The sequence below is a fragment of the Aulonocara sp. 'chitande type north' Nkhata Bay genome, linkage group LG13 (genome assembly GCF_057382095.1).
Source record: "Aulonocara sp. 'chitande type north' Nkhata Bay isolate Kocher_YH1m ecotype deep benthic linkage group LG13, A_spYH_male_GT1.1, whole genome shotgun sequence".
Lineage (NCBI taxonomy): Eukaryota > Metazoa > Chordata > Actinopteri > Cichliformes > Cichlidae > Aulonocara > Aulonocara sp. 'chitande type north' Nkhata Bay.
The window spans coordinates 10,861,805-10,877,043 of NC_141356.1; the positions used below are offsets into that span (position 1 = coordinate 10,861,805).

The 15,239-nt window shown below is 45.0% G+C and overlaps 1 protein-coding gene across 5 annotated transcripts in view; it reads left to right on the forward strand.

Annotated features, from left to right (window-relative positions):
• Positions 1-15,239, forward strand: part of LOC147315705 (uncharacterized) — a 36,298-nt gene that overhangs the window by 5,441 nt on the left and 15,618 nt on the right. The window contains exons 2-4 of one of the 5 annotated variants that reach the window (XM_086258684.1): positions 135-173; positions 2,976-3,032; positions 7,119-8,981. In XM_086258684.1, coding sequence (XP_086114810.1) covers positions 135-173; positions 2,976-3,032; positions 7,119-8,981 — 1,959 coding nt within the window. Of the gene's footprint in view, positions 1-134; positions 174-2,656; positions 2,703-2,975; positions 3,033-7,118; positions 8,982-15,239 lie in introns of those variants that run through there. The other 4 variants (XM_086258686.1, XM_086258688.1, XM_086258685.1 and 1 more) reach the window with 4 other exon arrangements.

Sequence of the window (15,239 nt, forward strand, 5' to 3'; positions counted from 1 at the left end):
TCTGCTGAGAGCCATCGAAACCTAACGTGACTCCATGTTGTGCTTTGTTACCTTCATATTAAAATCCACAGGTTAGAGTTCAGATTTAGTCGACTGTGACTTCATGTTAAATGTCCTGTTCGGTTCCATCGCAGGTCTTCTCCATCGCTGGAAGGCAAACCTCGACAGCAGAGGTAACAAATAAAACTGAGCTTTGTAATCAGCTCAGCTTCACTTTGTAATCAAAATCAATTCATTAATAAATCTGATAATCAGCTTATGATTTAATCAGATTATTCACAGAGTCCTGATTCTTGATTTTCATCTGTAATAATCACAAAATGACGAAAGTTTCCTGTCGGTGTTTTTGATTTTGGCCTTGAGCTCAGAGGACGTTAGAGATAAAGATGGTTTCTGGACCTTCATGAAACTTCACTGATGAAGAGCAACGTCATTCCAGCCTGTACACAGTTCAGACTTCTGTCTTTTAATAATCAAATTTTATGAAAGTCTGAATGAAAACATTCTTTTTAATCTCTTTATGAATCATTTCTTTGTTGGCTAATGAAGACGTTGAGTTAAAGATGGAGGCCTGTGTGGAGCCGGCTAATCAATCCGATTTTAATTTCATTATGATCGTGGCTTCCTACAGTTACGAGAGGAAGATGATGATGATGAGTGTTTCCTCTGAGTGCTCTCAGCTTGTCTCGTGTTCAGTCAGTCGTTCTCGCTCCATCCTAAAAACACAAACTCGTGGTGGACACAGAGCCACGGTCACTCTGGTGGGACCATCATTTATAAAATGAACTTCATGTTTGATTCAACGCGACCACAAAGTGTTTGCTGAGCTCCGAGATCAGCTGAGCACAAGTTCCACCTTCAGTGAGTCGGAGCTGCGTGCTGCTCAGAGGAATGCAGCTCAAAGATGCTTAATCATTGGCTCACCTGCAGACGTCCGTCCTTTGTAAACAGTCTCTGTAGGGTAGGTAAGAGATCCATGTAGGTTTGGATGTTAATTATTTAGCAGCTCCTGCTGTCCTCAGCCGGTTGCTATCCAGAGCTGCAGTATCTGCTGCCTGTGTTTGAGCTGCCCTCTGCTCATCGGGCGACACCAACCAGTCTGTAAATATATTAGCACATACGTCCCAATCTGGACACAGGGGTGTTGTCTGTGTTTGTATTTTGGGTGTTAACAGTCCTGTTTTTCTTATGTCCACTTCTATGTAGACGACTCAGTTTTATGTGCTTGCGTTCTGAGAGTTTGCCTTTTAATGGTTTTTGGCCCCTTTTAGCTCAAAATCTCTGATTTCTTCACTTATTCCAGGCATTTCTCTCGTTTTCTTTCACTTGTGTTGCTCGTTTTTCTGAGTGCAGCAGTGTAACTGTCAGTCAAAGATTAGTCTGCTTCTCACGTCGCCTCTAATTTCTATACACAGATGTAGAAAAGCCAAAATCAGCCAAAACATCTTTCTCAGTTTGTCCTTTAAAGTTTTAAAGACCAGTCGGCTCAGCGCAGGAGCTCGAGCTGTATGTCTGTATATTTACTTGATCGTGTGCAACAGTTGCATTAACGTCGACGTCTGCTTCTCTTCAGCCGGCTGTTCTTAATCTCAGTGAGAACTGGACTTGGATAAAATATGGTGCATTAACCGCTGCACGACTGCAGGAGCAGTCTGTGTGTTCATGCTGCTGTGGAGGATTTTGTTGGAGCACTTTCCCTGTTTTTGTCCCATCACATGTAGGCAGTCATCTGTTTGGGGGAAACAGCATTAAGCTCATTAGCAGGAAGAAGCAGACGTTTTCAGCACGTCCTTAATGTCATTCGGCTTCATTTGGTTTAATCGGCCGATTGCTGTTGGCTCGAGCTTTCTGACTTGCACAAAGGTCAAGTTTCCTGTCTGTGTGCTGATGTTGTGTAACCAGACGAGTTTGGAAAACATCTGTCATATTTGACATTTTTAGAGTATTTTTGGATGGTTAGTCGGCGTGTTGCTGAAACCTCTGGGTCGCCCTCGTGTTGCGTCTCCTGTGAAAGCTGGGAAAACCTCCTCACGTCTCTTCATAGCAAATCGTCCGATGCTTTACTGCCTGTCACCATTTCTCTGACCTTTTCTTTGTCATCTGCTATCAGTTAAAGACACGTCCGGCCTTTAACGCGTGTTTACGTAACTCGGAGAGCTTGTTCAGGTAGCACACGGTGCTCACGTCCACACAAACAGTAACAAACATGTTTGATTCATGTTGTCAGTGTGGTGAATTTTATGCTCTTTTATATTCATAAAACTTCTGTCACGTTGCTGTTTGGTGAAATCATTACAGCACGAGCAAAGATTGCAATTTATAGAAAGTGAGATGATCGAATTATTGTAGAACAAAGTCTAATTCTGAAGCCATCAACGCTCCTTCACCTCATAAATGCTCTGAATTAACATCAACACCTGAGAGCTGAACAGCTGATCGTTTTATTTGCGCTAAAAGAATTTGAATCATTTTAACTGTTTGTTTGGTTTTTGGGAGCAGCAGAAACATTGATGGTGAAGCTGTGATGAAGGCTTCTTGTACCTGGAGAGGGTGTAAACTGCTAACGTGGTGCCCAGTAAGCTAAAACGGCTCCTGGCCTCCTGCAGCAGGGACTGAGTGTGAACCACAGCCTGCAGGTCTGATGAGGGGGTGAAGGCGTGGTATTGATGGCATGTCCGATTGCACAGAGGCTGTTAAACGCTGTAAGCTGTGTGAACTTCTATGCACAGCTGCTCCTTTTTGAATAAAAGCATTAGGTGAAGAAGCCCCCTGTGGGCGTCCACGTTTCTCTCTTTAACGCTCGGGAGCTGTGATTAAGATTTTATCCCGTCACTTGAGGCGTAGAGACCCACTTTTGGCTTTAGAAATCTCCTCTTCAGTTTGTATTGGCGATGATATCTCTCTCTGTTCTCGGTCTTTTCCCTCTGAGCTTGCATAAACTCACTTTCTGCTGCTTTCTCTCGTTTCTTCCACAGATGTACCTTCTTCTTCTTCTAAAGCTCAGCCTCATCCTCTGATGCACTTCCCTACAGGCAAGTCCTCTCTGCTCGTCTCTTTCCCCGTCTCGGTCATTTATTTTCCTCTTCAGTTCTTTATTCTTCACTCTTTGTTTTAAAATAACTCATCGCATGGAAGAAGCTGTAGGTTTTTTACGTCATGTGAGCATTTACACGGGATGCTTGCCGTGGGTTTGTTAAATCTGACTTTGCCTGTGTTTGTGTTGCATTGTGATTCACATGTGACTGTTGTAGAGTAGACTGACCTGAACTTGTACGAGTAGTTTGTAGACGAATAATGATTCTCCTCAGGTTTGTGCATTTGTTAAATTATATTTTGAAAACTTAATTGAGAGGAATCATTATCTGTGGTCACCTAGTAGTTTGTTTGACACTCTGGGCATGGTTTATTGGCGCCAGACCTGGGGAAACATTTATTGCACCACCAAACGTCAAACCAAGGTGGTTTACAGACCAGACAAATGTGGGCAAACCTGACTGTGGATGGTAGTCGTGTAAGTCCAGTTTATTCCCAAAGAAACAGACCCAACTCTAACATTACAGCTATAAAAGTTGTTTCTTTCCCTACTTTAGGTGGGTTTAAATTAGGGCTGCTCAATTAATCGAATTTTAATCACAATTACGATCTGGGCTTTCAACGATCATTAAAAATGACTGAGCCGATTATTAGCCCCTCCCTCGTGCTTTACTCTCGCGCTGCTCCGTGTGGCAAATCGAGCGCACCTCTCTGCATTTCGAACACACGTCACAACAATTAAGAGCAGCGGTCTCCAATATTTTCATGGACCGGCCTTTAAGGTGTCGCGGATAAATACAACAAAATAAAACCAGTACCGGTACAGAAAAAAAGAAGATTTATTCATAACACACGTGAAAAGACCCAGGAAAACCGAGTTAACGATAAAAACGATAACAAAATAACGCTGAAAACCGATAAAAACCCTGAAAACTAGAGCTGGGCGATATGAGATTTTTTCATATCACGATATGTTTTTTTCATTTCAGGCGATAACGATATCTATCACGATATAAGCCAAATAACTATATTTGTAAGATTTAAATGTGCCGTTGCTCACAAGTAAAATGTGAAATAATCAGCAGCTTGTTTTTATTTAAATATTTATTTCCCATAATAAGTTCAACAGGGTAGATGTACTTAAGGAACATGAGACTTTTTCAGATAAATAAAGGCAAATATTGCAAACTACACAAAAGGCAGCCGCTAAAGCGTTTAAGTTTCAAAATAGAACAAACGAAACAGACTAAATTGTCAATTCCACTTAGAAACAAAATATTAATTCTAAAAATAAATCTTAGTTTGTTTTACAGAAGAACAGACAAAACTGACTAACTTTTGTCAGTATCAAATAAACTGAGAACTAAAAGGAAATTCTCAATCTCTCCTTGTTGTATAGCTGAGCTTTTCAAACAGTTTTAACAGTTACTTTAGTCTGACAAAAGCCGAATGACGAATTAGCGCTTCCAGTCAGAGACTGAGGCTACGTCCACACGTACACGGGTATTTTTGAAAACGGAGATTTTCCGTTTTCGTTTTAAAAATAATCCCGTCCACACATAAAGGCAGAAATGAAGGAAAACGCTGCTATGAACATGCCAAAGCAGCAGGTGGCGCTAGATTCCTAACCGTGCAGAAATGTTGGCCAATCAGAAGTCTAGAAGCCTCGGTGGGAAAAAGTAAACAAAGCTGGGGCATAGAAGCAGAACCGAGTCGTATGTGTGGAGGGACAGTAACTGTGTGTATATGTAAGCATTTAAACACTGCAGAGAGTAGAATTAACAGTAACAGTATTGTAGAAATTCATTTCACCGAAACAATAACGTGGCGCACAGTGTGACGCATGCACCAGTTTATTGTATTTCCAGACTTGCTTTCGGCACAATTTACAGTGAACGCTACTCTGTTTTTTGTCAGACTTGAAATAGCCGAAATACCTTCACACTACGGAACTTCTATGGCTCTTCCGTTCGACAATCTCTCCGGCATTGGAACCATCATCTGTTTTCTCTTCGGTCACGCTCGGTTGATTTTTCTAGTCGGCACACTCATTTCCTCCATTATGCGCTGGCTCCATTACCCGCTGGCTGCTTCCCAAACAAACACACGTGCGGCTTGGCACTTGTGCTGTACGTAACAAGTCACGTGACGTGACGCTGCGGCTGTGATTGGTTCGGCTCTGCGCTACTTAATTTGGATTGGCTGACCTTTTTTTTTTTTTTTTTCTTAAGAGGACAAGAGCGGCGAGGTCTATCGCGATAGCTTAATTTCTCTATCGAGTAAAAGTTATATCGCGATACATATCGTTATCGTTCTATCGCCCAGCTCTACTGAAAACTAAACATTTCACACCTGAGCCTCAACTCTCGCGGCCCGGTACCAAACGACTCACGGACCTGTACCGGTACCAGGCCCGGGGGTTGGGGACCGCTGATTAAGAGGACCCGAGGGAAGCTCGGAAAGCTAAGCAGAAGTTATTTGGAGAGGAGAGTGACGGCCGTTGGTTGAAAAGAGGTAAAAACCTTCAGTGGTGTGGAAACATTATGGGTTCAGTCAGACGTGGATCAAGTAGACACAGTGTGTAAACTTTGCTACGGTGTCGTAGCTGCACCACAGAGCAACACTGCAAAGTTCACTAAACATAGATGTTTACATTTTTCATTTATTTTTTATATTGCAAACATTTGCACTGTTATCAGTATTTGTACACTATTTTAGATTATTTTTTGACAATCTTTAAAGTCATCATTCAACACATTGTTATTGTTAAATAAATATCGTCAAATAATCGAGATCTCAATTTCAGTGAAAATAATCGTGATTATCATTTTTGCCATAATCGAGCAGCCCTAATTTAAATTCATATTTCCAGCACTTAAAGAATGTGTTTTATGCCACTTAGGAAATAAGACAACAGTCATGCAGTCAATCCCATTTTAGCAGGCGTACTTCAAAGATAAGCTTACAATCTATGATATTGTCGGCTTTTTGTGCAGGGAGATGATTTTGTCAGTATACTTAAATCCCATCACATTATGGTTGGTCAGTAACTCTCATAACAAGAAATCGGTATGTGTTTAGGAGTGAACCAGTACTGTTAGCAGAAGCAGGAAGAGGTTACCCGTGAAAAATCCCCCCATGTTTTTACACCGGTGGACTTGCCTGAGCCCAACAGTGACTGCTGACTGGTTCAGGACAAAGCATTTTGTTAATTATTATTATCACTTGACTTTGCCCATCATCTTTATGCACATCACATACAGTCATATCAAATATTTGTTTAATGTGATGTCAGTTAGTTTGAAGGTGAGTAGAAGTCGAACAAGTGAAAGCATCATCGAAGCCAGCACTCATCCTTAGGCCTGGAGTCCACCTTTGAGAAAACGTGATGGTGTTTTTCATTAGTCACCTGTTCCTCCCCGTCAGTCCTCTGAAAGGCAATATCTCCCAGTGAAAAGAACACTGCTGATTGCTTGCATAAGACCATATCAGCCAGTCAACCCTGAGACTATTTCAAGAGGGGATGCAGTGACAGCTGGGCTGAAAATCTCTGCTCATGAAAGTTAAAATGTTTGAAATAATCATTAAATCTAAAAAACAACAACAAATGTGTTGGTTTACGATTAGGTTGGATCCAAAGTCAGGTGTTCCAGCACCAAAGCAACGTTTGTCTTTTCTAATCTATCTGTTGTAGGCATTACATTTATATACAATCCCAACAATGTCTCAACATGACCATGTTATACTGGATCTGGTCCCCAAACATTAGACAAGCCCCATTTCTTTTCAAACATAAACTCCAAAAATATATTCTTTCAAGCCAATACTGTAATATAAAAGACTTAAAATCACACACAACGTATTAGTATTTAGTATTATCCTTTTAGCTGATTGTTTTTGGGGTTATACTGAACTGGTCTACCAGCCACCGCCACCTTTCATAGCCGTTGTCTGGTCTAAATCTCTGAACCTTTTCTGAATGTTGTTGGTAGCTGTTCTACCCAGGTGTGGTGGGCACTGTAAGGAATGGAGTATGTCTTTGATATGTGCTGTATTGCATTCTCCCTCCTCCCTCTCTACTCAAGCACTTGGGCAGAAGGGTGATTCCCCTGCTCCCATCTCTCCCATCTCCCCTCTCCACTCCCCCGACTCTCTGGAAGAGCTCTCTTTGACCGAGAGTCCCAACCAGCCCCCTGCTTCAGGATCTGCTGCACCCCTGGGCTCCTTCTCCACTGAACCCCCTGCTACTCTTTCCAAGGACATGCCTTGGGGGGGTGACTCTGGACCAGGCAGTAGTAAGAATAAGGAAGACCCTCTAGATCCATTAGCTGGTCCTTACCTGAGTTTAGGGAAAGACCCAGGGCCTCATAATCCATGCGAAGACAGTGGCATTTCCTTTTCGCCTGACGAGAAGCTGATTAGCTCAGACAGGTCTTCCACTGGCCCCTCCCCCGTGAATCCCCAGATGATGGTCCCTGAGTCTCACGTTGCCTCCTCTAACCCAACAGAGCACTGGGATTCACCATACCTAGCTTCTCAAGACAACACCAAGCCCTCAATGGATTCCTTCCCCAAGGACACGGCCTCCATTAACCCCCCAAGTTTTGAGCCAGACCTGCACGGCAACCAGTCTGACGAAGAAGATGACTTGATGTACGAGGTGAAGAAGAACAATAACCCATTTGATGGCTTTTCCCCACTTGCGGACAGCGGCTACTCACATTTTGGAGACTCCAAGTCAGACAGCAGAGCATCTAAAATGTCCGATAGTCCAACTCCCGATCTGGTCCAGTATGGGCAGATTGGAGAATCCCAGGAAAATCTACCATCTTTCTTGGATGAGGGAAAAACATTTGAGCCCGGCAAGATGACTGCCGACTCACTCGTGCAATCGATGAATCAGTTCTCATCTGGTCTCAGAGATGATGATGATGATGATGATGAAGAGGAAGAGGAGGATTCTGCTCTGCCGCCTTCGCTTCCAGACATCCTGAAGTCTTCCCCGCTCAACCCCGACAAACTAGACTCCGGCTCCTCTGAGGGAAGTCCGGAGGAGCAGAGCCCCATCCTCGAACGAAGGATGATGGAGTCGCCCAATCCTCCGATCAATCTGTCTGCTAATAACCCCTTTGCTTTTGAGGCTAAAGTTTCCCTGCTGAAAGAGATGACTGAGGAGATGGAGGGGAGAGCTACAGATAAAGAAAAAGCAGAAGATGACAAAACCTTTGGCGCATTTGATCTCGTCAAAGAGGCCGAGGAAACTACCCCAACTAAAGCAAAAGAAGAGGAACCTGTCAAGATTCAACAGAAAGATTGGTTTTCAAGCCACGATTCTCCCAAAATGACCGGAAAGTTTGAGCCACTCGACTTCCAGAATAAGAAGACCCCTGCTGAGGATTCGGATTCAGAGTCTCCAACAGCAGACTCCCTTTCGCCGGTCTTGGAAGCAATGGCAAAGAACCCTGCCAGCTTCCAGGTGGAAACTGACAAGAAGGACCTGAAGATGGAGCTGGAGGAGCCGGAGATGGCCGAGGAGGTCTCCGAGCATGAAGTCTCCTCTGAGGAATTCGAATTCATCGAAAGACCACCTAGGGGTGTTATTGACGAGTTTCTCGAAGCTCTGGATACTTCCAAGTTTGCAGCCTCCAAGCCCCCGGAGATCCCCATGGATGATGATCTCAGCTTTGGACAAAAGGATCCAATCGCAAAAGTAGCCCCGCCCCCGGAGGTTGAAGAAGAAGCTCCAAGTCAGAGCTCCTACCGCCTCCTCACACAGGCCTCCCCCCAGAAAAGCAAGGCTGAGCTGGAGAAGCTCGACATCCAGCAGCCCCCACCCCCCCAAGCTCCTACCACCCATTCCCCTGTTTGCAAACCAGAGGAGCCAGCGGCGAAGAAGAGCGCGGAGGGCGGCAAACCGTTTAAGATGCCAAACCTGAACATAAGAGCAGGTAAAATAACCCAATTCCAGCATGGATACCATCCCCCACTACACTTTTACTGGCACTTCCATGTTCATCCACATAACTTCCATCTCCATTCTTAGTTCCCCTCCATTACTTTCTTCCATCCAACCAACCAGTCAGTGTTTCCTTTGGTTGCATCGTCTTTTTGCATTTCTTTGAATCTTAACATTTGCATTTTGTAGTTGTGTTCCTCATCGTTCGACCTTTTGTTGGATTTTGTGCATTTGTCTCATTCGAGTAAGACCATTTCTGTGCATTTGATCACTTTATTTTTTTTATGTTTAAAAACACGGTAAGTAAAGCTGGTTTTGATTAGTTTTTGTTCAATTTTGATTTGTCCTTTTTAAACCTAAACTTTTTAAACAAAGCTTATAGAGTAGAATATACAAACACTAGTCCACCAGGCGTTTCTGGTTGCCTGCTGAGCATTTTTGTTTTGAATTCGATCATCTTACTCCCTGGTTTTATCTTCCTCCCTCTGGACATAACCTGAGATGTTGGACTGAAACCCAGCACTACCTCAGACCCCAGCATCCGCTCACATGCACACAGAGAACCGACCACACCCTGTTCCTGAGTTTTACTACATGTTTTACTGTCACACAGGACTGTGTCAGATTTCATGCTCTGAGGCTGAATGCTTTAGTGTCATTTACTGATAACCTGTGTGCTGAATAACCTGAACTGTAATGAGTCAGGAGGACGTTGTACTTTCCGCCTATAAACTGCTCAGGACTGGATGTTCACATTAACATGACCAGAGCTTTTTAATGAGCCGAGTGTACGTTCACTTATCCCTGTGAGCCCAAAGCTGCTCTAAACATCGCCTTGGATCTGTATGATGTCACTGAGGGAGGCCCCCACCTGCTGTCTGTCACCTTTGGGATAGTTATGGTTAGATTTGTTTGGACTGCAGCTCAGTGATTCATCTGCAGGTCTATTTACTTTATTTTATTATTTGTTCAGCCTCCGTGGCTTCGGTGGTCAGTGTGATAACGCTCCCTGGCTGGTGCATCGCAGGAAACCGCCTCAGTTATTAATATGTTGCATATTATTCCTGCTTCTGTCTTACACTTTTGTTGAAATGTTCTTTACCAATTGCCCAAAAGAGGCATTTTGGGGCCTTGAAGCAGCTTCTGCTGCCTCCTGTAAAACGCAGAGCGGATTTCTGCACAGTTCCAGTTCCTGTTTCGTCTGTTTTTGGTTCGTTTTCATTTTGCCCTGAGGGGATGATTGGAGGAAAACTGCAGCGTGACAAAGTTTCTGTGAGCTGAGCGGCGGGTTGATCAGAGTTTATCAGACAGACGCAGAGTTGTGTCCTTCGGGGCTTGTAGGAGGCGTCTCTGTGAGCGCGGCAGAGCGTCATCTTCCTTTAAATGGCCACTGATATCGATCAGCTCACAGCAGGCTGTGTAAGCGGACTGTGGTTCTAGGATGAGCTGCCGAGGCTTTAGGTGTGTGCGCGTGTGTGTGTGCGCGTGTGTGCGCGCGTGTGTGTGTGTTGGGATCTCCTGTTAATTAAAGCCTCCTCCTCCTCCCTGCATTGCGACACTGGCAGCCCCACAAAGGGTTCTCCGACCCAGAAAACACTCAGCAAATGTTCTTCATTATGCAACCCGAGGTGCAGCGCTGCTGTCTGAGCTCCTCTTCCTCACCGATGAAAACATCAGCTCACTGATTTCCTTACATGTGTGAGCACACTGATTGCATCAGATGTCTCGTTTTGTCTGAGGCTCAGTTTGCTGTCATTTGTAACAAAAGCAGAAAATCTTTGAACTTACGTATAAAAACTCGAGCTTTCAAGATGAGAAATAATGTCAGTCAGTGCTGGAAAGCACAGTTCCTGTAGTGTCCAGCAGAGGCAGCAGTGAGCCCATCACCATAGACTCCCATGTAAAAACTTTACAGCCTGACACAAATTTTTGTTTTGGCAGAGAACGTTTCAATAACCCACCTGGATAAAGCCTTGCATTATTAGGGGTGTGGCCTCTGACGGGCAGCTGTTTGCCAGTCTTCACCTCAGCTAACTGGCATCCCTGTGACTGTGTTTATGATGATGAGTTTAATGTAAACAGTGAGTTGTGGAACAGTTTGAATGATGTGACTGGAGAAAGCTGTGACAGTCTCCTGATTCATAACACAGATCCAGCCCGGGACGTCCTCCTGGCCTGACCCGATGACATGCTGGATAACTGTGCCACTGTGTCCACATTATCAAATCAAAGCTGCTCAGTGCTTTTATTTTGGAAGCCAGAGGGGAAAAAGCTGCTGGAGCGTGTCCAGCTCCCCGCTGAGGGAGAGCTTCTGCAGGTTTCTACTGTGGGGAATGCGTCACGTCCCCACTGGATTACAACAGCAGAGGGCAAAGTCATTCAGAGTCAGATGAAGGTGGAGGGTCACTGTGTGCAAACGTGCACTTCCTCTTTATGTAATCATCTGTTTGCACAGTGAAATCACTGCAGCTCAAACTGTGGGCATCCAGCTGGAGACTGAAGTTCACATTTAGACGACTTTCTCATAGCTCGAGCCTGCAGGAAGAAGCAATCACGAGCTCTGAGCACAAATATGTAAAATGTGTCCCATAGAGGAGAGGTGATGGTGTGTTTGCTATCAGACCATCTCGTGCACATTGTCAAAGCACAGATAAGTGATGACGTTTCGGTAACGCTCCCTGAGTTCGCTGTTTTAAACTGATGCAGCAGGAAAGTGTGTGACGCTGCACATCCTCCACCCAGTGGTGGGAGGCTGCAGTTAAGTCAAATACAAATACAAATGTAGTTAAACCAGCCGGTGTTGCTGTTGCACACAGTCATGCATTAGCGAAATGATGCTAATCTTAACGTGATGGAACAGAAAAGCAACGCTCGGTCCGAGCTGAGGAAGTTTGTTTGTGGTTTGTGTGGAACTGTGATGAGGCCTTTATGTGGCTGTATGCCACACATGCAGCAGTAATGTCCAGGAGGTTTTTTGGATTAAACGTCCAGACTTTGGGCCTGGTTAAAACTGAGCCCTGAAACTGTTTCAGTCAGATGTGTTTGGCTGAAAGAGAGAATAAAAGAGGGATAAAGGACGTTGGTGCCCTCTAGTGGCTCAAGTTAATAATTACCACTCTGATGACACTAGTGCAGCTCAAAGCCTCCTGCAGGTCCTCGGTGCTTCGTTCTGTTCTTTAAAGCTTTTCTGCCTTTATTCATTTTCTCAGCCATAATCACCTTGTTGGTGTCAGTCACAGTGGTTTGAAGGCAGATCTGATGATCAGTTTCATGTTGGAGAACTGAAAGAAATACAAACATGTCTTTGCAACGGTTTGATAACAGGGGGCGCGGTTAGTTCGCAGTGACATTAGATAGTGATTAGATACTGAGTGGAACAGAAGCCGTGATTAACCGATCAATAACAGCTTATTATTGACTTTAAACTCATGGTAAACTGACTGTGTGGATTTGGGTCAGACAAAAACACAACATGTAACGACTCTTTGGCTGTTTTGTGACATTTTTTTAGACTAATTTCAAAGTGGTCCTGTATATAAAAGATGGATGGAAAGTCCTGGTTTTGAAGTCTCAAGTTTTCTGAAACCAGATATTACAACCAGGATCTGACCTCCCAGTCACAGTTAGCCAATGAGCGTCATGCTTTTCCTCTGGTCCGTTTTGACTCTAATGGAGCCAAAATTGACAAAACGAACTTCATGTTTTATTCAGTAAGACTTTAAAGCCGTGACTGAGACCAGGAAATAGTTTACTGAGCTCAGAGTCCAGGTGAGCAGCTGGCTCAGTGTCAATCAGACGTAAGGAGTCGCCCCCTGCTGGACATTAGAAACAATTGAAGACACTGATTGCACCAAAATCTGCAGCTGAAGAACAATAAGGCGTGCTGTGCATTAACTGCACTGACAGCCCGTCCAACAAGGATTGTGTCACTTTGCACTCATTAGCTGGTATCTGTGTCCTTGTGATGTGCCCATGCGCTGCATTAATATGGTCACATGAAACAGCCCAGCATGGCTGAATTGTTTCTGAATGCGGACAAACCAGTAGGTGGCGTGGCCGTCTTTTATATACAGTCTGTGGCTCGAGGTTCCTGCATCGTGGTGTCATCGCCTGCTTCGTCAGCAGATTTCGCTGTGACGGGATGACAAAGGAAAACTAGGGGGACATCCAAAGAAAAAGGAACATGATTTTGGCTTTGTGTGAGGAGGAGGAGGAGGAGGAGGAAGCCAGAGCAGGCAGACAGGGAGGGTGGAGGCTGGAGGGAGGAGGGAAGGTGGGGGTTAGGCTGAGCCGGTTATAGTTGCTGCGTCAGAGCGCTGGCAGCAGACAGTCAGCTGACAGCCAGCGGGAGGGACTTATTCGCCCGCTGCAGTCACCCCCCCCTCAGAGGAAGCCTTGCTCAGGTTCTCCCCTCCCTCCTCCTCCTCCCTCCTCCTCCTCCTGCAGCCCAACACACACACCTTTCCTCACACTCTCTCTGTGCTGCTGCCTGTCGGGTCCCTCTCTGAGTGGAATGACTGTTTGCTGATCGGACGGCATGGATAACAACTCTGTGGACAGAAAGGAGTGTGACGCTGCCGCCAAGCACTGGAAGGAGCAGGGTAAACCTCCACCTTTCTGCCTCGTCCTCCTCCCGCAGCTCCGCCTGCACACACCGCTCGTGTTTTACCGCTCTGACTTTCCTTCGCCTGCGTTAGACGCCCACGTTGTGCTGAATTAACCTGAAACTCTGCAGATGTGTGCGGCTCAGGAGTCTCTGACTCGCTTTAGCCTCGTTTAGCTTCCTAAGAGGTGAACAGCTTGACCTCAGAGCAGGTTTGTGGGGTCTGTCTCGTGTGGGAGCTGCAGAATTTTCTGGCTTGTGTTCGGGTGTCGTCCCTGCAGCTCCGGGACCTTTGGACAGTCGGCCAGTCAGCCACTGTGACCAAAGGTGGACAGCAGGAAGGAGGAGGAGGGGAGATCGGAGAGAGGGGTGACGTTAGCTGGCAGGTTAATGATTGGCTAATACAGTGGGCACATGCAGATGAGCTGGAGCAGCAGCAGCATGCATTACATGAGGGTCGTGTTAGAGCTGCGGGACCTCGATCTGCTGGTTTCCTTGTCCTCACGTCTGAGCATGTCCAGCTTTCTGTGAGGAAACTCAACAATTATCAGTTTAACAAACAACACATTTCTTTATCTTGGACATTTATTCACATTTTTAATCATTTTCCACTAAATTTTCCAGTTTTCTGCTGCTTGTCTTTCTCGTGTGATTGGAAACATTCAGTTTTGGGGGATTTTAGTCGTTATCCTGGCTCTGTTTAATATCATGTGTGCTCAGCTGGGAGCGAAGTCTCGTGTCTTATGAGATCCGTGTGCACACTTCTGCCGAATGAGGTCTGCAGACATCAGCTGAGGGCTGTGAGCAATCACTTTCACAAGCTACAGATAAACAAACAGATAAACCATTATTGTTGTTGTTGTTGTTGTTCCTGCTGCAGCTTTTACCGTGGTGACTGTTTGACCTTTCCCTGGCTCCGGACTGAAGCACAGGTGTGTCTGATGTGACCCGCGTGCAGGTGACTGATGGTTGGATGTCAGTCGGTCACTCGCCGTCTGAGTTTTTAACATCGTGTTCCTGTGCTTGTTATTGGTGGGCTTGTCAGAGTCCTCGACCCTGCTTTGACCCTCTGGCCGTCTTGTTTTGGGTTTTTTCTGTGTGGATTAAATGTTTAAAAAAATCCAGCTCATGCTTTGAGCTTCTCTAATCTGAGGATTTGCTGCTTTTCAGCTTTTTCCCAAAAACGGTGAACTGGTTCCGTGGTGTGGATTTTCCTGGCGGTCTGAAGCTTTGAGCTCTGCTACGTTCTGAAGGTCGTTTCTCATTTTTCAAACAGTATCTTTGAACCTGAGACGTGCTCAGACCTCCTGTACCACCTGTTCTTTCATTTCTCACGATTTTCAGACTTTACAGAACAAATACTCCAGAAAAAGCATCATTGCTTTCTTTTCTCCGGGTCTTCATCCTGACAAACCAAAGCTTCATTTTCTTTATCTCAACAAAATAAAGGAGAAAACAAGAGGCTGAACAGCCTCTCTGAGGACTTTCCAACTCTTACTTTTTCAGTTTGATGTTTTTTAGAGTTGGTCACAGAAAAGCTGCACGTCTGTAAAAATATACAGAAACACTGTCCATAGATTTCAGAGTGATGAAGCTGAACCAATCACACGCCTCTTTGCTGGAGGTGATCCGTTCAGTCGTTGATTT